The sequence below is a fragment of the Lygodium microphyllum genome, chromosome 10 (assembly GCF_053477565.2).
Source record: "Lygodium microphyllum isolate KBCC chromosome 10, Lygodium_microphyllum_v1.1.10, whole genome shotgun sequence".
Classification (NCBI taxonomy): domain Eukaryota; kingdom Viridiplantae; phylum Streptophyta; class Polypodiopsida; order Schizaeales; family Lygodiaceae; genus Lygodium; species Lygodium microphyllum.
Window position 1 is genome coordinate 5,496,945 of NC_141144.1, and position 26,264 is coordinate 5,523,208.

The 26,264-nt window shown below is 41.5% G+C and overlaps 1 protein-coding gene across 2 annotated transcripts in view; it reads left to right on the forward strand.

Annotated features, from left to right (window-relative positions):
- The first annotated feature begins 15,353 nt into the window (after nucleotides 1-15,353).
- Nucleotides 15,354-26,264, forward strand: part of LOC148029668 (Transducin/WD40 repeat-like superfamily protein) — a 169,224-nt gene continuing 158,313 nt past the window's right edge. For both annotated transcript variants that reach the window (XM_087685944.1, XM_087685943.1), the window contains exon 1: nucleotides 15,354-15,629. In XM_087685944.1, coding sequence (XP_087542070.1) covers nucleotides 15,507-15,629 — 123 coding nt within the window. In that variant the 5' untranslated portion in view covers nucleotides 15,354-15,506. The remainder of the gene's footprint in view (nucleotides 15,630-26,264) is intronic.

A 26,264-nucleotide genomic window follows, 5' to 3' on the forward strand; every position in this document is an offset into this window, starting at 1 on the left:
GGTCCCTATTGTATTCGACTATGCTTTGCAAAGCCTTGAGGGCTAGTTTCCTCTCTTCTTCTAGGTCTGCGATGATAGCGTCTGCCGTCCTGCCGCGGTGCTCGTACCGGGCGAGTGCAGCGTAGCCGCTGACTAGCTGCTGAATAGCCTCCGGGAAGATGTTCAAGTCAAGTTCCTCATTAGATCTGTGGTCTGAGCCTTCTTCTGCCATAGTCGTGTTGTTGCGCTCCACCAAGATGTTGATCAGGTTGTGTGGATTTGTCAGATCCACGTCGTTGACGCCACCTGCTTGGTCCTACCTCGCGCTTTGATGGTTTGTCTACGTCTTGGGTCCTCTCCTACTGGTGGGTTCCTTGAGTGGTTTATCTGAGTGAGTTTCTTCAGTTATTGAATACAATCCTCAATCTATGGTCACTCAGTGTGCGTGTCGCCCCTAGTGCACTTGTGCTCAACCAGGCTTTCAATTTCTTTAAGTGCATTCAAGTGCGGAAATTCAAGGTGAGTGCAGCAAACAACCTCGACGTGTCTTATACACTCTTGCTTGTTTTGGGCCTGATAGGCTTGTTAATCAATTTTTTGGCCACCTTAATAGGGTTCTGGGTCTTTCTAGTATGTTGCCTCGTTTGTTCTTGGCCAATTAGGTTTTAACTGCTTAGTGCTTGCATCTAGGTCTCTGGGTCTTGTTGCTGCCTACTTCAAGTTGCCAAGCAGCTGCTCCCTATGATTTCATCTATTCCAAGTGCCAGAATCGACTTCTGAGTGTCAGAAGGACTTTAGATAGTTTACGCTGCTAAGCTCCAGCCGGATCAGGTCAAATTTTTGAGAATTTGATAAAAATTTTCACTCTGTCCAGCTGGTCCGAATTGCAAGGTCCGAGTGGTCACTCGAACGGGCCGAAGCGCATGGGCTGAGGGCCGAATTTGGGACTTGGATGGGGTAGGCTCGGATGGGCCGAGGTGCGGACTCGGACGAAGTTGCTTGGACAGATTGGCTCGGACGGGCCAAGTGGTCAACTCGGACACGGTCACTTGGGCGGGTAGAGGTAATTGGGCCGAGGCACTTGGGCCGAGGGCCGAGTTTGACACGTGGCAGAGGGCCGAATTGGTCGATGGTCCGAATGGTCGACTCGGACGGGCCAAGATGTCTGGCCGAGGGCCGATTAGGGTTTCGGGCCGAGTGGGCCGAGCGAAATAGGGTCGAGGGTTGATTCTGGGACTCGGCCCAGAAGTGATTGTTCGGACGGGCCGAGCGCGGCGCACGTCGACTGGGAGAGTTTGATTTCGGTCATTTCTTGTGATTTACTCAATCATATCAGGCACAAACCTCCAGATCCTATCTAGGGGGGTAGGAGAAGAGATTCATATACCTGAATAGAGCGGTGGACTCATCGATGGTGCGATCGGATCGAATAGGGCGATAGGTTTCTCTCTCTCTCTCTCTCTCTCTCTCTCTCTCTCTCTTCCTCTCTCTCTCTCTCTCTCTCTCTCTCTCTCTCTCTCCCTCTCTGAAATGGTCACAAATGAGCTCTACCTTGGCCTCTTGGCTCTTATGCCCCTTCCCAGGTATGGTGTTGATGCCCCCAATCACTCACTTGCCGATCTTAGGCATCACAAGCGAGCTTTTTGCCAAGTTTTGCACGATTTTTTCCTTGTTTTTCCCTGCTTTGCAACATAAACCCTACCCTTCTCCAGTGCGATTTCCTAATTCTAACCTACCCTAAATGCAACAAGAATCGAAAGCAAAGAACTGAACTAATTTCTCCATGTTTCCCAATCATCAAACAAACAAAATATACCAAAATACTTACTTGTTTTGAAGATCAAAAACACCCAAACTTCCTACCTATCTCAAGCTCCGTTTCGGGGATGAATCCCTCACTTCAATGCTTGATATGAGGCGCGCAAGTGCTCAAGCTTGAATCCGTTGGTCCCGGCAACAGAACCAAAATGTGGGAGCCTTCGCTCAACCGCCAAGACCCACGGACCGCTTATTGTTTCAAGCGTTCCAATGGAGCTCTAATGGCTATCTCTCACCTAGCCGACGCACCATCAATCCTATGAGTGTAGTGAGCTTACCTTGATGCCAATACGAGTTGCCTCCTCTCTCACACACACCGGTAGCTCCACGATCCTAGATGCGAGCTCAAGCATCATCAAGCCTCCTCCATCTCCAAGCTCCATCCTCCATAGCCGCACACGCAAGAAAAGAGAAGAGAGGAGAAGAAGAGAAGAGGAGATGGTGAAGAGCTTCACCCTCTTGATCCCTCACTCTCACACACTCACTCCTCACGCTCTCACACTCCCTCTCTCAAGAGCACACACAAGCAAGAAGATGAGGAGAAGGGAAGAAGAAGAAGACTCTTGCTGCCACACACCAAAAGAATGAGCTCTTGTTCACTTTTTGAACTTTATGTATATAAATCCTAAAATCCTATGGGCACCCAACCCTTTTTTACATGACCGGCCCTTGTGGCAACGTCTTTTTTTCCATTTCCCTCTTCTAGCCTTATGCCTCTAGCCTACACCCGTCTAGTATTTTACAATTGGCACAGGAGAGAGCCTAGCGCTCTTTTACAAGAGTTTTTCGAGTTTTTTTAGGCGTCCTTCATTTAAAATTGCGCTTTTTGCCCCAGCTTGGTTTTGGAGGTCGCCTACGTGTCTTTGCTCTTTTTCCATGTTTTTTTTTGCTTTTTTCTTCCTTTTTCTGCCATCTCGACCTGGGGCCATCTCGATTTGGGGTTAACACATTAAAAAGGGGGTTGATGGTGTAAATTTTTGATGTGGAGCTTTAGATCCCTTTAATGTTTTTGGAATAAACCTTCAAAAGTAATCGTTTGAGCATGCCCACCGACTATGCAATGATGCTTGAATTCTGAGCCTAGTCCTCTTTCTTAGCATGTCTCCTCTACCTATCTACCTCTAATACTACCATTATTAGGCAAACATGTATGCCCTATTGTGAGTCCCTAAATCTATTCTTCTAGCCCTTCATCCATGCTTGTTGTGCATAGCTCCTACTCCAGACCTATTGCTTCAATGTCTCACCCTAAACGTCTCAAGTTTGTACAACTGATCTTCTTGCCACACGAGAGACTTGTTTGAGTCCTATTTAGAGACTCACAATTTACCTTGGCTACTTGAGATGCTTACTCTTGCATTTCATAATGATAGGACATCCATGCTTATATAACGCTTTTATGCATTAGCATGCCATTTATAATACTTTTCCCAAGTTCTTTCAATAAAATGGTTTACACATACATGCTTGCACTAACATACCATACCTCTAGCAATAGTTTGCATCAATTATACATTAGTATTGGCATGAACCTTCCTATCATATCTACCTAGATGCCTTTAAAATTTATCAATCTTCATTAACAATACAACAACACAACATGAATTTGCCTATCATAGCTACCTAGAGGCTTTTAAAATGTATCAAGTTTCTTTAAGAGTAAGTCATTTTATGATCCTCTTACATAAAGGTCTTTTTGTATGCACAAGATTTTTTCTTACCTTTCTCATCACCTCCTTCTTTGATGTAAGGATAGCACCTAAGAGTTAGGGTTAGACTTGATCTCTTGCCATAATAGCAATATATACCCAAAGGCTTAGTAGCATCTCCCAAGCTGACACAAGAGTCAAGACCTTGAAAGGAGAGAATGTGGTCTTGAAGGACTCACTTGCCAAAGTGATTACACACTTATTGGAGCTAGAGGGATGTTGGAATAAAGGTGACTGTAGCTTACAGTAAGATTGAAGATGAAGAAGATTACAACTAAAGTGCAAGAGGAAATACAAAAGGACATTAAAACAAGGAAGGTGCAAATAAGAAAGGTATGAGAGACACAACCTTTTCCATAGTTAATAAAGTCACACTGTAAAAAGAAGATTGCACCCATGCATGAATAGGAGTCTTGCATGACATGTGGCAAGAAGACGCACAAGAGGAACTTGATGATAAAGCCCACCAAGCATGTTCAAAGTTATAAGAAGCTAAACCATGGTCAATACTAAAAAAACAAGGGCTCAATTGCAACTATAGTGTATGAGGACATGCAAGATAAATTTGAAGCATTGAAGGGATCAATATGTTTCAAGGGAACTAAAATGTGGATCATAAATGTACTCATGCTAGAACAACTCAAAGCAGGAGTGGGTGAAATTGGCAAGATGAGGGCAACTAGAAATGTGGTAACAACAATTTATTGAGGTGGTAAAGCTATCATAAAGGAATTCAAAAAGCCTAAGCACCAACTTCCTTTACGATCATGACGTATTTAGTAACTTTCATAGTCCAGGAGTTGGTTTTACCTTCTATACCAATGACAGCCTAAAGTGGATTGTAACTAAAACCTTAAACGCATAAAAATCCTAACATTACATTAAATAATCTACATACAAAAAGTTTAAAGGGCTTGCTAGGTGAGTAAAGTTCTCAGCCTAACAAGATCTTATTTATCTAATATTATCATCCAAGAAGTAGCACTCAACAGCCAACAAGCTTGGTGCTAAAATGTCTCCCAACTAATATAACATCTTAGCCCATAAAAAATAAGCTTAAACCTCATCTCTCATAATCTTTGAAGAGTTAAGATCCCTAGAGAGTGTAGGCCTAGAAATAATTTACTACCCTAGACTTATCCCCAAAGATAGAATATATTCCATGCTATTCTCACCAAAGCTAAAGAGCTAAAGATGAGGAAGGAGCAATGCAACCCCCATTCCAAAGGACATGTCTCATGATGGATGCTTATTTCCCATTAGTATTTCCAATTTGTTGTGGATGAATTGTGCAAAAGACTCATTAAGGCTAGGGATTGGCAAGTTCAAAGTATCACTTAAGGTTCGAGAAGCATTAAGTAGAGCTCTCTTTGCTTGAATATTTGGAGGTCATGAGGGGATATGATTTAGCCCTAATTTTAGCACCTTTTTTAAAGAAGGATCCTCAATAATATTGAGATTGGTAGAAGGGACAAATGCTGATGATCTTTAAAATAGAATTTTAAGTCATAGAGGTGACAATAGCATAACTAGACCTTTCTATTGATGAAGCAATCATTTGGGAGACATAGCGATTGTTTGAGAGAGGGAAGAAAAGACCATCCAAATGTGATGGATGACCATACTGAACCAGGGAGAGATACATCTTGAGCTAAAAAGAATTCTTGTAGAAAATATTTGAAATGTATTTTATCCATGCAAATATTGGCAAAACGAACATGGATTGCAATCTTTTGATTTCTTTTAGATATAGAAGAGCCTTCCTTCCATGAGGTTTCTTCATGAAAGGAACCTGCATCAATCATAAAGCAATATCTTAATAGTATTGTTACAATCTTCCATACACCAATCCACTCAAAGAAGAGAATCATAAATTCCCTTAGAGTTTTTCCAATGAAGATCTTATCTATATTGTGGATGATGAACCATAAAGCATGGCCAAACCAAAGAATAGAGCTACTCTTGCATGCAAACTTGTGACCATTGGCATCACATGCACATTTTATAAAATGCCTAAAGTAATTTATACATTTGTAGAGGAACTTAGTGTCTTTTCTGCCATCCAGTTCCTTGTGGGACCTAGTGGATATGCAAAGGCCATATAGGGAAGGGCATCTATTTGCTTCAAAAGTTTGCATTGAGAATGGTCCCATTAGGTGTGTGGTATCTAATAAAGAAGAAGTCCCATCATGTGCTAGTCGAGAATATTCTTTAGATGAAGCTGCAGATAGATCTTTCCCTCCAAGTAAGATAAGTTGCATTTCAATTGGAATTGGGGCAACAAGGGTATAAATCCCAAAACTCCGAGTCTTATTGTTCTGTTTGTTGTTTACCCACCAGGAAAGAGTGTGCCATGTAGTAGTTAAGATGTTGGCTTCCTCTTCGGAGTCTAATTAGGGAATGAGAGAAGAGTATTCAACATTTTCAGGGCTTAGAGAGAGTGAGAGGATTTTAAATGACATCTTTAGTTTGGGATTTTTGAAAGCAAAATGAACTTTCTTAATATTGAACACATGTCTTAATACTTTTTTAGAGGATTCAAGCCTTTCAGAGTGCATTTTCTTATCCTCTTCCATACGCATTGGGAGGCTTTTAACAAGGGCCTTAAGCTTTGTGATACCAACTTTTGGATCTACCAAGTGTGTTTGGTAGATTTTTAGCCATGAAGCAATATCCAGTTGCAAGAGTAGAAGTGCCTCGAAATTTGGATCATTGGTAAGGGTGGAAGAGTCAAGATTGATGATATTGTTGTGAAATTTAAGACAATTAATACAAGTAAGTAATCCTTGTACAAAAGTAGGAGGTGTAGGAAGGATGTCTCCATAGCCAAGAGACAACAGCTTGAAATTCCACATATTTTGAAAAGGCAGTAATTAAAACCATTAAAGGTTACCAAAGATAAAGATCATAGTTGTACATGGACACTATGATCACTATCGTGTGTGTGTGTGTGTGTGTGTGTGTGTGTGTGTGTGTGTGTGTGTGTGTGTGTGTGTGTGTGTGTGTGTGTGTGTGTGTGTGTGTGTGTTGTTAGATATGATCAATGCCCCACCCTCATTAGGTGCTACCAATGATCCACGGTGCTCAAAGTTGTAAGGCCCCCATTATGAGGAGAAGCCAAATGTGAGCCTGGACATTGGTTGAGTCCTGACTTGTATATCAGATGAGGTCTATGTGACCGGATGTCAAAAAGGTGACCATTGTGGGTCTAATCTTTGGGTTAGACGGAGTGGTTAAGCTGGTAGCAACTCGAGGTGCATTGCATCGAGTTGCGGGGTAAGGGAGTTAAAAGGGGCCCCTATTGTGGAGTCCGGGGGCCACGGAAGCGGCCCGTGGCCCGATGGTAAAGGGAATATTCCCTGGCTAACTAGTGGAGGCTTATATGGTAGGTCGGTCAGGCCAACCTCATGGCCTTCGCAGGCTATAAAAGCTAAACCCCTTCATAGCCATCGAACACTTATCTTTCACCCAGTCAGAGTTGTTGTTCCAGCTAGCCTTAAGCTCTTCACCTATCTTCTGTCTAGATCGCCATCTAAGCTTCACACAGTGGAAGTGCACGGGTGGACAGAGCCATCTTTGTATCAATTTTTTGGAGTTAAAGAATTTACTGATTCTCCTCTTATATGTTGTGTACTCTCTATCTCTTTCTCAGATTCTGTTCGCTGCGCCGTGTAATATTTTACATGTGTGTGTGTGTGTGTGTGTGTGTGTGTGTGTGTGTGTGTGTGTGTGTGTGTGTTATCACATAAGGAATTCACTGATGGCCAACTTTTAGATACAATGGCAACAATGTTGAGTTTTGAGTAATCGTGGTTACGTTTCTTAGTTTACATATGTGAGGATAATGAGCCATCCTTAGTAAAAGGAATAATCATTGGAGTTCTAAAGCATAATGAAAATTTCCATACCACATTTGCAACAAAAAAATGAAAATTGCATCTTCCAAACCATAGTAATAAATACATGGTGAAGAGGTGACCTTATTATCTGAAAATTGCCATATACCACATTTGCAACAAGAAAATGAAGATTGCGTTTTCCAAACCATAGTAATAAATACAAGGTGAAGAGGTGGCCTTGTTACCTACAAAACCAATTGGAGATAGTAGTTAGTGAGGACCAAGAAGTACTAATAGGTTGCAAGTGTTGAGGACCATCATAGTTGTTATCCCCTTCACACCATTGGATAGTACTTGGTTTGAAGTAAAATAAGACATAATTGTTGTGGTATATAGGGTTTTCTTTTCATCTCTTAATGTGAACTAATCCAAATTTCTTTGCGAATAATCTTGCAATGTGAAATATGCCATAGCTTGCAAGAAAGACTTCCATATGGGTGTGTACTTATATTTTTCTTATTATTTCATAGGCTTAGAGGGTTTCTTTTGGATTCTAGTTACATTTCTTGGAAAGAAGGATCAATGGATGGTTGAAAAGATTGTTTAGACTCATGGGGTAGCTACCTTAATATACGAGGGTGTAAAATTTTGTTAAAGGAATAGAAATAGTGTAGCATAAGCTTTAGACGATATGTGATTGGCGTAGAAGAATTACTAAGACTCTTGGATAAGTAGTTGATGGGTATTGTATTCGTGGGTGGGTCAAAATATTTACAAACTCGTAGATAAGTGGGCTAGTTGATGGTATCACAAGTTTGATGCTTGTATGCATTCATATGGATATTCCTATAGTGTTATGGATTTGTGTTTATACAGGAAGAAGCCTATGATGGCAACCTTATGATTTTAGCACTCTATGTTGATGATATGTTGATTGCTGGGAGTGCTCATGATGAGCTAAATGCCTTGAAAGTTTAGCTCAAGAAGGGCTTTGAGATGAAAGACATGGGACATGCCTCACATATTCTTGGGATGCGCATTACACGTGATCGCTCTAAGGGGCTCCTTTACTTGTCACACAAGAGTATATTTCAGGTCGAGGATAGTGATGGGGATTATATCCTTGCAACAGCTTCATCTAGTGCTTCTTCGCAGATGATAGAGATACACTCTATATATGCATTGTGTTGGCTCTTAGATTCAGGTGTGTCCTTTCATGTGACATCTTGTCGGGAGTGGTTCCATTCATACTGTTCTGTCTCATGTTCTGTGCTCTTGGGTGATGACAGGTCTCTTGAGATTGTCGGCATTGGTAATGTTAGGCTGCAGTTTCCTTCTGGCAGTAGTTTTGTTATGCTGCACGACGTATGTCATGTACCTACATTGACACGCACTCTCATGTCTGCTGGATAGCTTGATAATGCAGGATATCATGTATCTTTTGGAAACTTTGCATGGAAGACTACTCGTAGCAGGCTTGTGCTTGTGAGAGGTGCCAAGGCAAACTAGCAGCCTCTACTCCTTAGTTGTTTTTGGATCTACAGTTGATCATGTTTTGTTTGTGGAGTCTTTACCTCATGTATCTCTTTGGCATGCTTAGAATGTCATTGAGCAATTTCATATGCATGATAGCCTGTTGGTTATCCTTCACCTTCGCATGTGAAGGTTAGTCATGCCAATTGTTCACAACTTGATGAGTAGAAGGCCGAGATGGCCAATATCCCTTATGCATATGTAGTGGTGGGCAGTTTGTTAGGGGAATAAATAAAGACAATGAATTAATGTAGTATTAGATAGTAGAGTAGTAATTACATTATTAGGATATGTATACTACAGCATAAGTGGTCTAAATGTGTTTGTACTATTTGTGATAATCTAGAGATTAGTTCTCATATGTGTGTGTGTATGTGAGAGAAGAAGCTAAGTAAAGCTAGATAGTAAATGTGTGTGTGCATTCACTAGAGAAGATGGTCAAACATGCAATTGCAAAAGGAGAGAAAGGCAATGCTAGCCAATTGATGCTTAGAGTACTTTGGGGAGTACGAGAAGAGTGAGTATACTCATATACGGATTGAAAGGGAGAAGGAGAATCAATGCATTACCTTTATGGAGAAAGATTAGAAGTAGAGCACACCTAGGTCATCTTTGCTCCTTCTTCTAAAGGGAGTTGATGCTTTTTAAGGGAGCTTGATGCAGAAACATGGTTTTTTTTGGAAGTTGGGTAATGGGAATATCAAGGCAACAAAAGGGAAGTAGTGTGGCTCATTGAGGATAGCTTTAGGCCTTTGTATAGCTCAAAGGAGGATGATTTGTTCATAAATGCACCATTCCGATTGCTGCTCACCTTACTCAGGTAACCAGTTTTGTATCTTAGTCATGATACTCATTGCTCAGAGCATCCCATTATCAATATTAGTTTTTAACGCTTTCCTTGTAGGCAACGTGGTTTTGTGGTGCGTTGAGCAACATTCGTTTTTTCTTTTTCTTATAGATTTATTATGTCTCTTCCTTTTTCTTAGATGGATCATTTTTTGTTATGACTAACTAATATGTGGGCCACTAACTACTAGTGTGACTAATGTGTTTGAGTTATGTAACTAATGTGCACATGTGAGTTGTGAATTATGTGTGATCTGTGTGGCACAAGCCAACATGTGTGTTTTGGCTAATATTAGTCAAGTGAATTACTAGTTAATGCGACCTACAAAGCTAGATTGTAAGATAGGGTACAAAAGAGAAAATATGGTGCTTTCTAGTTATTTCTATCCATTGCGAGTGTTATATGCAAGTGGGCAAATGAGTTGGAATTCAGGTTAGGAGAGGCATAACCTTTGTGTGCTTGCATATGCAACTGGGGGCAAGGGATATATTCCCTAACATGTATCGATCAATGGCATCATTTAGCCTAACTCCCAATCTAGTGAAAGAGGCATTAGAGTCAAGTAGGGCATTGCAATTATGATGAAACTTGACTTTAACCAAGGAGGAACCAAGAAGGTCACCTCATCAATGTGAAAGAACAGAGTTACAGCAAGAAAGGTGTGCACAAGAGGGAGATAAGAGCTCAAAGTACAAGAACAAAATCTTGTTTACTAAGTTGCTCAATGTACAACTTGGGTACACTCTATCTCACACATGATAGTGACCCATAGGCTATTTATATAGCCTTTGTCTAGCTAGGGTTAAGGTTTCCCCTACCCCTCAAGGCCATTTACACCCATAAGCCCTCATATGCCCTTGCTTAAGGTGAATTCCCATGCCTATATTGTAACACCCCCCCTCAAATGCCAAGGTGGCATTGCATCACAAGACATGTTAAAGTTCCTCCCCCCCCCAAAATCAACTAGGATACCTTTATAAATTAGGCTACAAATATATTCATAAGTAGAGGATGTTACAAGACTTAAAAAAGTCAATCATCTTTGTATTGGGAGGCAAAGTTGGCCTCCAATTCCTTAGATACTAGTGAAACATTGGGACACTTACTCGTGATATGCCCTGTCTTTTTGCATTTGTTGCACTTCGTTTTGTCAGGGTATTTCTTCCAGATTTTTCTATTCTCTTCATCCAAGCAAGATTGGATGGTACTTGCCAAAGTCAAGTTCGGGATATTAGTTAGGGTAGTCACAAGGGTTGGAAAAACCTTCTTCACAAATTTTAGTAGGATGGCAATGACATCTTCATCATGGATGGGTGCTTAAGGCAAGCTATGCCATAAGCCCCTTCATATGTGAAATAAACTTGCTTAGATCTTCTCCCTATTTGTATTCCAAGCCGAAGAACTCAATCTTGAGAAATATCTTAGAGTTCTTCCCTATAGCATCGTAGAGCCTTTCAAGCTCATCCCACTTTTCTTTGGCAGTTGAGAGTTGGTCAATGTGATGAATTAAAGATTCATCTAAATGAAGCATGATGATGATCCTGAGCCCATTCATCATCTTCTACATTAAGGGGATTGGATGGGTCAATTACTTTGGTCCCTTTTATGAAGGGCAAGTAGCCTCTTTCCATCATTTTGTATTTTACCAAGACTTGCCAAGGATGGAAATCTTTTCCATTAAATTAGCGAATTCGAGGCCTTACATATGCATAGGCCATGGCCATTATAGGAAGGTCTTACCAATTGCCTTGAGCAATGGCAGTGTCTAATCCTTTACAGGTGGCTAAGTACAATCAAATAACAGAAATGATAGCCAAGTTTTAATATTTTAGAGTTGAGAATGGTTGGAAATCATACATATGCAATATCTCAAGATATGATTTAGGAGGTCCTGTTCTTCGAACAATCCTGGATTTAGGCTTTAGTGTTTTTCTAAGTTTCAACGAGGTGAGCTTTGACTGGACTTCAGGCTCTTCCCGATAATGTGGCTTATTAGTGGAGTTTTTGGTGGAGCACGACTCATCAATTAATTCTATGCTCTTGGATGAATAAGAGGAGAGTACAATAATACTCATACCTTTGATGTACCAACATACTAATGTTGGGATATGGTCTATGTGTTTATAGTTGTACACATAGCCTTACAACCAAGCAGAAAGGGATAACTGTTATAGAGCACTTTGACATGTTTAATTTTCTGATAAAAAAACTAGATTAAGTCAACATCCAGCAATAAACATGATTGTACAATGCATCATTAGTGCTTACAAGCAGTCATCTCAAGTTATATGCCACTTGAAATGTAAGATGTGAAATATTTGCTGAATTAAAGGGATCCACCGAGTGTAAGAGCATTGAAATGGAGCTTTTAGACCTTCAACTAACTTTGGAGAGGACTAATCAATAATTAGAATCACTGTTAGTGCTCAAAAATTGAAAATTTTGAAGGATGATAAAGCTTGAAGCTTCTTGGCTATGGCTACTAGGAAACTGATAGTTAGGGTTTGGTTTTGCAACCAATACAAAAAGAATTTTAGCAAACCCTCTTAGAGGGAGATAGCTCACTGGGGGAGCTTTGTAAGCTCTATGGTTGTTGGAGGGATTGCTACATGTACATGCCACGTTGATCTCTGGAAGTCGACGTCTACATATCTACACCTATTTGACGATTTGCTCAATGCCATCTTCCACGCTCTCCAATGTTGCACTTTGATGTGCTAGGACTAGTTGCCTTGTGTCAGGGAATAAGTTCTCAGTTTAAGCCAGAGCTGAAATGCTCTCCTTTGGCTTCCCCAGGTCCCCCAAGGTCAGGGGGTCAAGCTGGCTATGGAGTTTGAAGGTCCAAGATGAGAGAAATGAAGATTTTCTTGTGCACTTAGTGAGGCTGAGGTTTGAGGAAACTGAAAGGATCAGAGGAGGCTCTAATACCATGTGAAAGAACAGAGTTATAGCAAGAAAAGTGTGCACAAGAGGGAGATGAGAGCTCAAAGTACAAGAACAAAATCTTGTTTACTAAGTTGCTAAAGGTACAACTTGGGTACACTCTATCTCACACATGATAGTGACCCATAGGCTGTTTATATAGCCTCTGCCTAGCTAGGGTTAGGGTTTCCCCTGACCCTTAAGGCCATTTACACCCATTAGCCCTCATATACCCTTGCTTAAGGTGAATGCCCATGCCTATATTGCAGCAATCAGTGCTCTACCTAACAATGATTTGTGTTTCAAGGGACAGGTCTTCCATACAATGGTAACTAGCATGAGGCCCAATTATTTCATAACGAGAATCCCAAAGAGCTCTATGAAATATGGCCGTATGAGGAGCATGGTGAATTTAAATGTATGGGGAGACATAATCCATAAAACAATAGAAAAGGCTCAAAAAGATATTATCAAGGGCATCAGGACAAAATTGACAAGTGCTTATGGGGTCATGATACATTGTTGATAATCTTAGAGATGCCCTAATGCTCCTCACCACTCAAGTTAGCAAAAGGAGTCTAATCTACCCATAGAATCATTAGTGGAGCCTCTTATATAGGATAACGTGTCCAAGATAGGTGAATGGATTTATCTTTAGACGTGTGGGAAGGTTTGCAGATGTTCCATTTCCATATAAGGTTATACAAAGACGGTTGTTTTTTTCATGTCTTGAAGAGTCTTTTAGAAAAGTGTATATGGTTGGCAAAGTATTTTAAAGACTCACAATACATTTTAAGGGCATTAGGGTGCTATATGCATTATGGCATTATAATCAACGTATAAATTGAAAGGAGAGAGAGAGAGAGAGAGAGAGAGAGAGAGAGAGAGAGAGAGAGAGAGAGAGAGAGAGAGAGAGAGAGAGAGAGAGAGAGAGAGGGAGGGAGGGAGAGGGAGAGGGAGAGGGAGAGGGAGAGGGAGAGGGAGAGGGAGAGGGAGAGAGAGAGAGAGAGAGATGCATTATATGTAGATGCACCTTTAAAGAATTGTGCATGCACAAATATGCCACACACACACACACACACACACACACACACACACACACACGTAATGTTAGTTTAGAAATATGTTTCAGACCAAAGGTTGTGGCTATAGACTTTCCTTTTGTCTAAATAAAGTTCCTCTCTCTCTCTCTCTCTCTCTCTCTCTCTCTCTCTCTCTCTCTCAAAATACTAAGCTAAAATCTAACTTAGCATTAACTTGGTGTATTGCTTTCTGCTCCTTAAATTTTCTTGTCTGGGAATTGAAATTAGAATATGAAAGTGCTTGCCACAATAATCCTTTGGGATCTATATACTACGGCCAAACTAATACACTTCTATTTCCAAATAATCAAGTTGCTACTCATGAGCTCAAATCTATCAAAATGTCCAAACTATTTCCAATGTTCGTCCTTAACATAGAACCTTCTTTGCACCCCACTATTCCATATGTTGGGACTTGATGCGAGTAGGGATGATGGAGTGGAAGATTTTTGTAGCACAAGATTTGTTTAGTTGATTAATGCATATGCTACTAAAAAATATCATTAATTTATAGAACTTTTGAGAAGTATAGTACTACCAACAATCACCATGTTTGCAACACCATGATCCACTTTAGGGAGAGCCTAAGATCTAAGTCATTGTGGGAGGGTAGCAGCAGCTTCCACACGTCGAGCAAAACTTGAGAAAGAGCATTTGTGAAACATTCCCAAGGCTAAATATATTATGAGGTGTTCCTCAACATCAAGTGTTGATAAATGGAGAGAGAGAGAGAGAGAGAGAGAGAGAGAGAGAGAGAGAGAGAGAGAGAGAGAGAGAGAGAGAGAGAGAGAGAGAGAGAGAGAGAGAGAGAGAGAGAGAGAGAGAGAGAGAGAGAGAGAGAGAGAGAGAGAGAGAATGGTGTCTTGAATTGCTTCTTTCACCTCCTTCAATCTATCAAGAATGAGACAAGTGGTAGCTAAATGCATGTGGCTCAAAAGATCCCTAGAAATTTTTAGCATTGCAAGAAGATACATATGTATATTGATGTTCTCAAATAAGCATCACATTATGATTAGTATCCAATAAGATGGTTCAAATGGAGGGTACCTTTTCCTTCTCTTTGAATAATAAATTAAGAATGTGAGCTATACAAGTCCAACACAACTAAACTTTGGATACTTTGCTATAATTTGTTCATCTATACTTTTCGATTGGAAGCCTTATCCAACAAGATGGTAGTGACATTTCCCAGACCCCCCAGTTTTGCTCTAGACTACTTATAGCTATTCTATATGAAGCCAATAGGTCTTTTGTGGAAGAGTTGTATCAATGTGAGAGAGAGAGAGAGAGAGAGGCCACCGCATGCCATCTATGGTATTATGGGGATATATGGTTAGTAGAGAGACTTAATGTGGTGTGGCAACTCATCACCAGTAGAAGAATAAGAAATGATATTAACATTATAAAATTTGTAAAAGTGTTTCAAGTCTCGGGAGTATTCTACTATGGCCACATAGGTTTGGTTTCGGGCTAGGTATTTCTTTGCATTATAATGTAGTATAGATATAGATTAGCACAATTGAGCTCAAACATACCTATATTTATCTCCATAAACTGTGAACTAGTCTGTGTCATCAATGTATAATACCATTTCACATCTTAATTCTATGTGAAATATATGTGGTCGGCTTAAAACGCTTACGCCTACCACATTCAACTTTGCCTTGTGAACCCAGCCTGAAGCTCTCAAAGTCGAGAGTAGTTGACGGAAAATATATAACTTGGAGCTGATTAATACCTTCGACAAGGTGGAGGTTTCATCCGGCGAGCGGTCGCGATGGAGGCTGCAACATGCTCATACCTACCGTCAAGCATCAAGCTCACAGGTGGCCATACCCAGGCTTTGCTATGCTGCCACAGTCCTACGTCATGCACTTCAACGGTTGCCACATCGAGTCAGGTACAGTTCCTCTTGTGGTCTTCCATCCATACACTCAAAGTAAGAGCCGGTGGACATTGTCAATAGCATGCCCTGAACAGCATGACGCGGAACGGAAAATCACCAATTCAAGGTCTTAAAATACTTAATTTTGCATTATGGAATAATAGTTTGTGGAACTTATCCTCCAGAAATTAATATCGTGTCATATGGGCCTTCTGTGAAAGGCAAAAGGAAACCTGTGTGTAATATCAGATACGGTATTGCCCAGATAGTTATTAAGAAATAAAAGAGAATTCTACGCAGTTTCGAGTTGAGGTGCCACAATCCTATGTAATACGTGTGATGGCATAATGCTGCATTATATGGATCATGAAAGCATGTGCAGTATAGATCATATGACAAAAATAGTTACATGAAAATGTGGAGCATGTAACATGACTATTGAACACTATCCTATGTATTATGGATTGTGAGATTTTGTGTTAACACGGACCACAAGGTTTAGTGCAGGAGGTAGGTATACAGAACCGTGCTTGTACAAACATACTCGAAGTGGAGATGATCAAAGACTATGCAGAGGGAGTTAGGTTGGCATATCCCCTAAGCTATTGTCACATTATAGCGTTATTGTGTACAAGGAGAGAGATATAATGGTCAAACGCATGGCTAGCATTAATATCTAAGGAAATACAATGGAAGGATCAATATCTAGAATCTTTTGGACATCCATGTACCATGGTGGTCTCCATGAGGGTTGCTAATTGATTTCCATAAGAAATCTCAAAGGGACATTGGTTTGTACACTTGGTGACGTTCTCCATGAATTGGTAAATAGTTGTTCCATTGATTTTGTTGGTCTGTACTAAAGCACATGACATGTTGATTGTCATGCATCAGTCCAAGAATTTGGACAGTTACTTCAACTTGTTTAGATGGAAAATTGTAAGCCCATCTCTACACTCGTTGTGACAAGATTCACACTTGAGGATGTAGGGGAGATATTTGACCCTTTCCTTTCCAGCAGGCAGCTGCATGCTTATCGTACTTGTGCAAAACGTGGTTGGATATTCAGTTTGTTGTCTCCCAATTTGCAGGTTTTAATGACGCCCCTAGCACAAAGCATTGAGAAGCAGCCAAATCTGTCTTTAGATTTCTGAAAATTTCTGAAAGGCATTACAACCTTGGGACTCTTCTAGGCTGGAGGGTTTTGTTTGCACTTGCATTCTTTTATAGAAAGTGATTGGGTTGGATGCTATGACATTGGAGCCTCCATGAGTGGCGATTGTTTCATGCTTGGGATTCATGTATTTCTTGGCTCAATAAGAAGCAGACAATTGTAGCCACCTCTAGCTGTGGAGGTGAGTATAAGGCAGTGAGTATAAGGCAGCTTTACAAGTACATTCCAAAGTGTTGGCTGAGATGCACTTTGGCTGATCTATGTGTGGGGCAATGGTCATTGAGTCCTTGTGAAGAAATACCCTTATGCAAAAACATAAACTAAAGCGTATGATAAAGCAAAAACTCAGAAGAACACAGTTAGGGTTAGGGTAACTTAGAGACAATGAAACACAATGAATTTGAATGAACGATTGAATACTGAATATACAATGCTCATGCAGTAAACAAACCATGCAGGAATGAAAATTGTACCTCAAACTCTTGCGTCTTGAGGACTAAGGTAGAGGTGCTTAGCGGGAGAGTGCATTGTAATCCCGACGGGTTTTGAAATGCAGGAAAGGTAGCCTCTGAGAGCTGAACACCAGCAAATGCAGCCAAGGAGGCTAGATCTGATGCAAATAGATAGTGGACGAGAGAGAAAACTGCAAACACAAATATTGGAAGGGTGTAGACAGCTTGGATGGCAGTAGTAAGGAGCAAATGCAGTCGTGTGAAGTGCATAGACTGCTGGGTGCAGCTGGAAGGACCAAATGCAGGTGTAGGAGCAGTTGCCAGGCAGTTTGCAGCAGTAAATGCAGAGTGTGCAGCCGCTGGACAGCAAATGCAGCCTTTTGGGAGGTGGGTGACAACACTTGGGGGTGATTGCCACAAAGACAAGGCTGGAAACAAATGCCTGATGAATGGAGATAGCAATGGGCAACTTCAGCTGAGATGTCCTCGATGAACGGGGTGTAGGCAGCGAAGCTAGAGGGCATGAAGCCTACAAAAATGAGATTGAAGCGGAATGGAGGGGAGCCTATCTATTTATACAAAGTTTCGGGACCTCGTATTACACACCATTTTAAAAATCTCTCAAATCATATACATTTTAGGGATTTAATTAATTAAGTAGTTTTGGGATTGTTTAATTGGCTGATTCAGCATGTAATGCTTATGTTAGCTCAATACCCTCTCTTAGGCCCATAAATTGAGCAAGAAAAGAAGCCCAACCCAAATTTTGAGGGTTTTTATTTAAATGTGTTTTTACCCCAAGGAGTCCCACCTCAAAGTAGCTAGGGCATGGGACAAAGGGTACATAGTGGTTGCCCAGTAGCCTACCAAGACTACATAGGTGATGGCTATCTTACCAAGGGGGTTCAAGTGGTCACCTAGAGAGGCCAGGGCATCGGACAAAGGATACAAGGCGGTTGCCTAGTGGCCAAGTAAGTCATGCAAAGGTAGATGGGACCACAATGAACTTTTTTTTTTTTTTTGGTGTGGATTGATAAGAATTGTTTTAGAAAGGGAGGTCACAGTTGATCGGACAAGAGATAAGTAGCAAATCCTAGAGGCTTTCACAAAATAAACAGACTATCCCTACCAATATTGGATGTTGATAACGAAGAAATAGACTAGTGGAGTGTGTAACAATTATGGGGGGTGTGTGGAGAGGCAAAAAAAGAAGAAGTGTGGAAAGCAAGCTAACAAGGCTAAGCAAGCAAGGGAGATTGCCCGATGCAATGTCGTGAATATGGTGGATCTAGCGTCGACAACTCAGAAAGACCAAAAAGAGATAAATGTGCACAGATGCATGTTTAAAAGAATAGAATGCCAATGCACTAGAGTTATGCAGGTGTGATCATGCTCATGCAAAATGCTATGCAACGGTGTCACTTGGATAGTGCTTGTGTAGGGGATTTGTTTACTTGCCGAAGTGCCCTTTTACAATCATGTCATCTTGATAGTGCAGACGAAGATTCAATGTTCAAAATGTTTAATAAATACAATGTTTGAATCAAAATCTGTAAGCATTGTTACCATCACTATCAAGAGAAGAAACCTCTCCCCCCCTCCCCCCCCCTTTCAAACTGGGAGAGAAAGCTAGAGGAAAGTATCAAAAGACGATGTACCAGCGAGATAGTAGGTTTTGCGGGGAGGAACATAGAGTGAACTTGATAAACATTGAGAAGAGAAGAGAAGAGAGAATAAACTCTAATGAATGGAATGATGAAGATCTAAATCATGAAGTGAATGTGATACATGGGAACAAGGGTACCGTAGCACAAGGAAGATGATGAAGACAGCCACGAACTACGAACCGCAATGTTCTCCTGAAGGGGTGTAAGGGCAACGGAGAGGCTGGAGAGAAGAGGTGACGAATTGAATGAATCAGTTGTCTGTAATGAATGAGAGAGTGACCTATAAATAGATACAGTTAGTCTAGGGTGGTGTTTCTTTTTGGGGCTGCAAATCCTAAACGTAAAATGCAAACTGCAGGTGAAGGGTTTCTCAACGCCCCCTCTAAGGCTCTAAAAGGGGAACAAGAGAAGATTGAGGTGAAAATGCAATGCTACATGATGAAGAATGCTCATGCAGTAGGTGCTACTTGGATAGTGTCCCTTGTGGGAAAATTGTTCACTTGCCCAAGCGCCCTAGTACAAAGATGATGCATAGGAGGAATGGACTTTGGGTGGTGCCGAGAACCATAAGGATATGCCCGTGCTCGATCTCGGGAGTAGGCTCCATGCTGACCAAGGGACAAAGAAGATCCACCGTGGAAGCTGAGAGTACCACTTGAAAGGAGGCTTTTGAAGATAGTCAGGAGACTGGAGGAGCTGTAGAACCCGAAACTCAACCTCGGGAGAGAAGCCACTAGCTCCGTGACTCCTTGCTGGAAGGAATACGAAGGCCTAGCCACCAAGTCACTGTTGAAGACCCAAGGGCCCCGATCTAGGTAGATCCTCTAGATTTTGGGTATGAGTAGAGGAAACGACTGCTCAAAGGAGAGCCACTCCTCGAAAGTGAAAGGTGGTGGTGTGTGAAGAACTTCATGGCATATAGGGTCTTGCTTTGAATTGGAAGGAGTAAAAATAGGAGCCCCCTGTGAAGCCGAAGAAGAATTGGAAGCCCCCTCTGAGGGCAAAGTAAGAAAATCTCTCTCTGAATCCCAATCTGAGAGAGAAAGGGAATCCAACCACTCATGGCTCACGGATTGTGAAGCATTTGATGATGAAGTGCGCGTCGCTGGTCGTGTGAAAGAAGGTATCTGGCGCTCGGAAGAAGAAGCTAGAAAGCACCTAGAAGTGGCCTCTTGAACCTGAGTGGAAGAGGGTGGGGAACAGTTGCAAGCTCTCAGGAGAGTGGATTGTGGAGGAGATGTGGGCCGTGGAAGCCATTGTACCAAGAAGAGGGCGGGGGAAACCTCCGTGCAGTGGGGTGGTCTCCAGGAGGGCTTATTGCCTTGTAAGGTCTTAGAGCCTCTGTGTGCTCGAAAGAACTTAGTGTGCGTCTGGGGCGGCTTATTGCCTTGAGCATAATACTCTGATAGCCAATGTAGAACGATCTCTGTGGCCCAGAAAGGAGAGGTGGCACAAGGAGTGCCTGGTGGAAGACACATATACTCCAGGGGGGCGGGGAGCAAAGGTCGAAGACGACAGTCTTTGGTGGGATGACTGTTTCTGCCGTAGTAGTAGTACCCAATAGAAGGGCAATCTATCGGTGGAGACGCCATGGTACCGGTGTGGCAAACTAGAGAAGGGAGAGGCCAGCCATGAACCACAAGCCACAATGTCTGCCTCAAGGGATGGGAGGGCAGGGGAAGGGCTGGAAGTGGGCTGCTAGGTGCAAATGCTGGAAGGGCTGAACCACCAGTGGTTAGGAAGAACCACCAGCAGTTAAGGTGCAGCCGCCGGCTATGGGAAAAAGCCACCAGCTGAGAAAAAATAGTGTTGGTTGTGCCGCCAGCAGCAGCATGTGCAAAGGCAAGCAAATAGGGAGGAACCGCCTGTAGTAAATACAAATCAGTAGAAGGAAGGATTACCAGCTGGCTGGGTGGAACCTCTAGTCTACAGCCAGCGCCGCCAGCAGCAGCCGCTTAAAAAATGCAGGCAGATTGGTTGTAGCCGCTGGCAGCAGGAGCTGAGCCGCCAGTAGACAGGAAAATGCCACCAGGTTGCAAGGCGGAGCAGGCCAGCGGCAGAAAACAGCCACCAAGAGCTGGTGGAGCAGGCAGAGGTTAGCCAGCTGCAAATTCAAGCTGGGCTGAGCCTCAGGCTGGTTTGGCTAAGCTGCATGTTGCAAACGCAGCTTAGAACAGCTGCCAAAAACGTATTGATGCAGCAGAAGAAGAAGAGAAGTGGATGCTGAACCCGCCATCGGTATTTGCCTTCACTGGAGTGGAGGATCTTCCGCTACTAGGTGAGCAGATCCAACTCTGATACCATGTCAAAAGACGACGTACGAGCAAGATAGTAGGGTTTGCGGGGAGGAACACAGAGTGAACTCGGTAAACACTGAGAAGAGAAGAGAAGAGAGAAGAAACTCTGATGAATGGAATGATGAAGATCTGAATCATGGAGTGAATGTGATACAAGGGAACAAGGGTGCTGTAGCACAAGGAAGATGATAAAGACAGCTACAAACCACGAACCGCAATGCCCTCTTGAAGGGGGGTGAGGGTAATGGAGAGGCTGGAGAGAAGAGGTGGCGGACTGAATGAATCAACCGTTTGGAATGAATGGGTGAGTGGCCTATAAATAGGCACAATCAGTTTAGGGTGGCACTCGTTTCTGGGGCTGCAGACCCTAAACGCAAAACGCAAAAATGCAAAAATACAAACTGTGGATGAAGGGTTTCTCAATAGGAAGCATCCTTTTCCCATTAATCTAAAGAAGTAGAGCAAGGTATATCCAAGCCGATCGTGGGTAGAATGTACTATAACAGTAACATTGGCCGATTGACCACCTTGGTCAATATGTCTGTATAGTTGTCGGAGGAAGGCACAAACTCTAGATATATGGTGCCTAGCTCAAAGTGCTCTCTAATGAAGTGGAAGTGGATCCCCACATCTTGCGTTTGTGGTGTAATGATCGGATTGCCCACAAGGGCAATGACACTCTGGTTGTCACAGTAGATAACGGTGGGAGATTGCATGGAAAGTGTAGCACTGCGAGTAAACTCCTTAGGTAGATGGCCTTTGTGGTACCATAAAAAAGAGCCTGATACTTAGCCTTGGCCGTGGAAGTGCCACCGTTTCTTGTCTACGATTGGCTCAAGAGATGGGTACCATGCCCAAGGTAAAGAGATAGCCGCCATAAGAACGCCAAGTATTAGGATCTCCTGCCCAGTTAGAGTTAGTGTATCCCTGCAAACAGAAACTTGATCCGTAAGTTAGGCCATAAGAATATGTATACCGCAAATATCTCAAAATATGCAAATAGGCAATTCAATGTGACATTCTAGGTGTAGTGAAATACTGACAAAGCAAACTAACCGAGTAAGCCAAATCTAGCCTTGTGTGAATCAACCAAAGAAGCTTTCCTACTATAGACCTATAGGTGTGCTCGTCGAAGGGCTGATTGAGAGTATCCTTAGAAAGATGGACAGTGAGATTAAGAGGTGTGGCCACAAACCATGTCTGATCCGTGTAATGTTGGTTCACTAACTAAAGAGCACACTTTTGATGTGACATAAAAATACTACCCTTAAATTGAACTACCTCCATTCCTTAAAAATAAGGCAACAAACCAAGTATATCATCTCAAAAGTAGAGCAAAGCTGGGCCTTTATTTCTACTTTGGCACAGCAGAATCAGAGTCGGTGATAAGTAAATCATCTACATATAAAAGGAGAAAGCTGACTCCCTCTGAAGTAGTACAAACATATAAGTTTGGGTCACAAGGGGTGGAATGGTATCTTTGAGTCCTAAGGAACTCATTCATCCCTTGGAATCAAGATCAAGGTGTTTGCTTCAACTTGTAAAAAGCCTTCCACAAGCAAAAGACCTTATCTTTTTGGTCAACAGAAGAAAACCCGGGGGGATACTCCACATTAGGCATCTTCCTTCAAATGACCATTCAGAAAGACACTTTTGACGTCCATCTGATAGATTAGCCAATCGTGGTGAGCGCCTAGCGCAACCAAGAGACAAAAGGATGTCAATAGTGCAGTAGAAGCAAAGGTCTCTTCATAGTTAATACCTTGTTTTTGTTGAAACCCTTGCACCATAAGACAAGCCTTGTATTTGTGTAAAGTCCCATCAACTTTTAGCTTAGTTCTAAAAATCCACTTTGTCCTGACTCCTGATGACTTTCTTGTGGCTCAGACGACCCACCAAGGTCCGAGTCTCATTTCGGTCAATACTCTCTAGCTTATTTTCCATGGCCTCTCACCATTGGGAGTATTGAAGAGTCTCCTATCAACTATTTGGCTTAGAATGTGCTATGTAATCAACTGTAAATAGCGATGCAAATGAAGCCCGAGGTGTAAGCCAGGCAAATCTTCTAGGGCTCTCTGGAGGGGAATCCGGTGGAAGGATCTCCGAATCCCGCATGGTTTGCAGGTACTAGTGAGATTAACGGTCTTGGGGAGGGGGCATGGGAAGTGAAGACTTTGCGGGTGGGTTAGGAGCTAGTTCTAAGCGCAGGGAAGAAGATGAGAATGACAATACTTTGAACTTAACCAAATCACCATAGAAATTAGGGGAGAGAGAGAGAGAGAGAGAGAGAGAGAGAGAGAGAGAGAGAGAGAGAGAGAGAGAGAGGACACCATGTTGTGAGGGGAATTGGCTCCTCCCCCTTTACAGAAATTTATTGAAACAAACCACGAGCATCGAGTGCCTGGACCATAGGGTTGATTTGTTGCAATTATGAAAATCAGGGTTTTGAAGTTCTAATTTTTGTAAACTTCGAGCAACAACCTGATTTCTTTTCTTTAATGCTTGGATTAGATCAAGCTAAGTAGAAGGTGCTTCTTGGATGAGAGATAGATAAAGACTTGGGTGCTTAAAAGTGAAAAGTAGAGGTTATAAATGATAAGTGTTTGTTGAAAATGACAAGTGTAGAGACATTTCTCTCTTCAAAATGACACATGTTTTATTCTAAATGCCACATGTTACTTTTCTAGAGAAAGAAGCTTCTAAACCTTCTACTCTAAAATCTCTCAAATGGTTAAGACTTTGAGATAGCTACTGATATAAAATTATTACTTACGAAATTCTGGAGCGTTTGACATGAACAGAATTTTCATGTGAGCAACATCCAAAAATAGTAACGTCCTAAATTTTAGGAGTTGCCAAATTTAGATTCTGGAGAGCTTCATCATTACCGTTTGTTGATTTTGGCAAGCCACAAATAAAACCTATAGCAATGCTTTTCCAAGGTTGGCTTGGAATTGGTAATGGTTGCAAAAGGCCAACAAACTTTTGGTGATTAAACTTAATCTTTTGGCGTGCAAGACATTCTTTGACAAATTGTTCAATGTCTTGTCAAGTGCCTTGGTTGTGGCTAAAATACCATGATGAGCCATATAAGGAGCCGATGGTATTCTTTCATTACTTTAGACTTAAAATCTTGAGTAACGCATAACTTATGCTCCATTAAAAGAAATCCATCTTTGATAACATAAGAGTTTACTGAAACCGGCCTTCCTTTTGTGGATGGGTGGTAATTCTTAAATTACAGCTTAGTTACAACAGTAACATTTATTACAAAACTGAGAAATGCAAATTAACTTACAATCTTAGACAATGGACATCTTGTTGACCCTAAAATTGACACCCCTTTTGGTATTTATTTAACTTAATTGAAGAAGAAGTTGATGTACAATGGGATTCTCCCAATCCCTTTCGGTATTCCAACTTCCCTTGTTGTAAAAAATGGATAGCAAGTCTTCAATCTGATTTGTCCCTTGATTTGGGTAGTCAATTGGCCTTCACCCGCTTTTATGGAGATGGAACATGTCCCAAATTCATTGATTTTTGGTCCCTCCACTTGAATTTGACTGAAAACAGCTTTAGACTTCAGCTTTGTTGAATCCAAGTCTTGGAGCTTCTAATTTTTGGCATGCTTCACGAGATTGTTGCTAAACCCTAACTTTTGTTGCAGATTAGGGTTTATAGCAAAGAAATCTGAAATTTCTCAGCCTGTGGTGATCTCAATGCTATAATTTTTGAAGCAAGGCTGGGAGATGAGAGAGAATGCTGAGGAGAGAATAAATTTAGACTTTCTTCGCGAAGACTTGAGAAAAGTTTGTCATTTATTGTTGCTGCCCTATCTCATCAGCTTGTAGATGCAAATAATTAAAAAAATCAGTCATTTACTACTGTTGCCCTGTCTCAATAGCCTATAGATGCTGTCACCTACTATTGATTGGTCTTCTCCTACCCTTGGTTGCCTCAGAAAGTCCTTCAATGGCTGCATATTAGACCACCAACATCTCGTCTCTCTCTCTTGTAGACTGAGTACACTAAAACGCCTCTCTCTAGTCTTTAAAGACGTTTTTCAGTCTTGCATGGGCATTTTTGACAAGTGGCAGTCTTTCCAAATGTTTTTTCCAGTGTTATCCATAATTAAATATTGATTTTCAGTCTTTAAGTATTGAAAATTAATCTAATAATTATTTCAATGTCCTGAATAATAATTTGATTGCTAATAATTAAATTGGCTAGGCAAGCTCTATTCTCGAGTGTCTTTGCGCGATCTTTGACAATTAAATTGGCGTTAGGTACCATTAAACGCCACTTCTCTAGTGTTACTAAGTGACACTTATGGCCAAATGAATGATCTAAGCCAACAATTGGTACCAAATACCACCAAGTACTTGTGCGGCATAACTTATAGCAACTTTTGCCTTTGATATACTGTGATTTCCTTGGGTCCTGGGCTCGTAAATTTACTCTAACCCCAGTTATACCTCGCATGTGCAAAATTTAAATAACTATGTGATTAAAAATTAATCCACATGTTAAGTGTAGATGTGCTCTTGGTATTTACTGTCAGGAGGACATGTATTTTTGTCATAAGTGTCAGTTGGTGATATTAGAGAAGTGGCATTTAATAGTATCTAACGCTAATCTGATGGTCAAAGATGACGTAGAGACACTCGGGAATAGAGGTTGTCTAGCCAATTTAATTATTGGCTAGTTAGATTATTTTTCATGGCATTGAAATAATTAGTAGATTAATTTTTAGTATTTAAAGACTAAAAATTAATATTTAATTATGGATAATGCTAGAAAAACCATTTGGGAAGGTTGCTACTTGTGAAAAATGCCCATGCAAGACTGAAAAACGTCTTTATAGGTTGGAGAGGCATTTTTAGTATATTCGCCTTGCAAGAGAGAGGAAGGAGATGCTGATGGCCTGATTTGCAGCCATTGGAGGATCTTCTAAGGTAGCTAAGGGCAGGAGAAGACCAATCAATAGTAGGTGACAACATCTACAGGTTGTTGAGATAGGGCAACAGCAGTACATGACCGATTTTCTTTAGTTCTTTGCA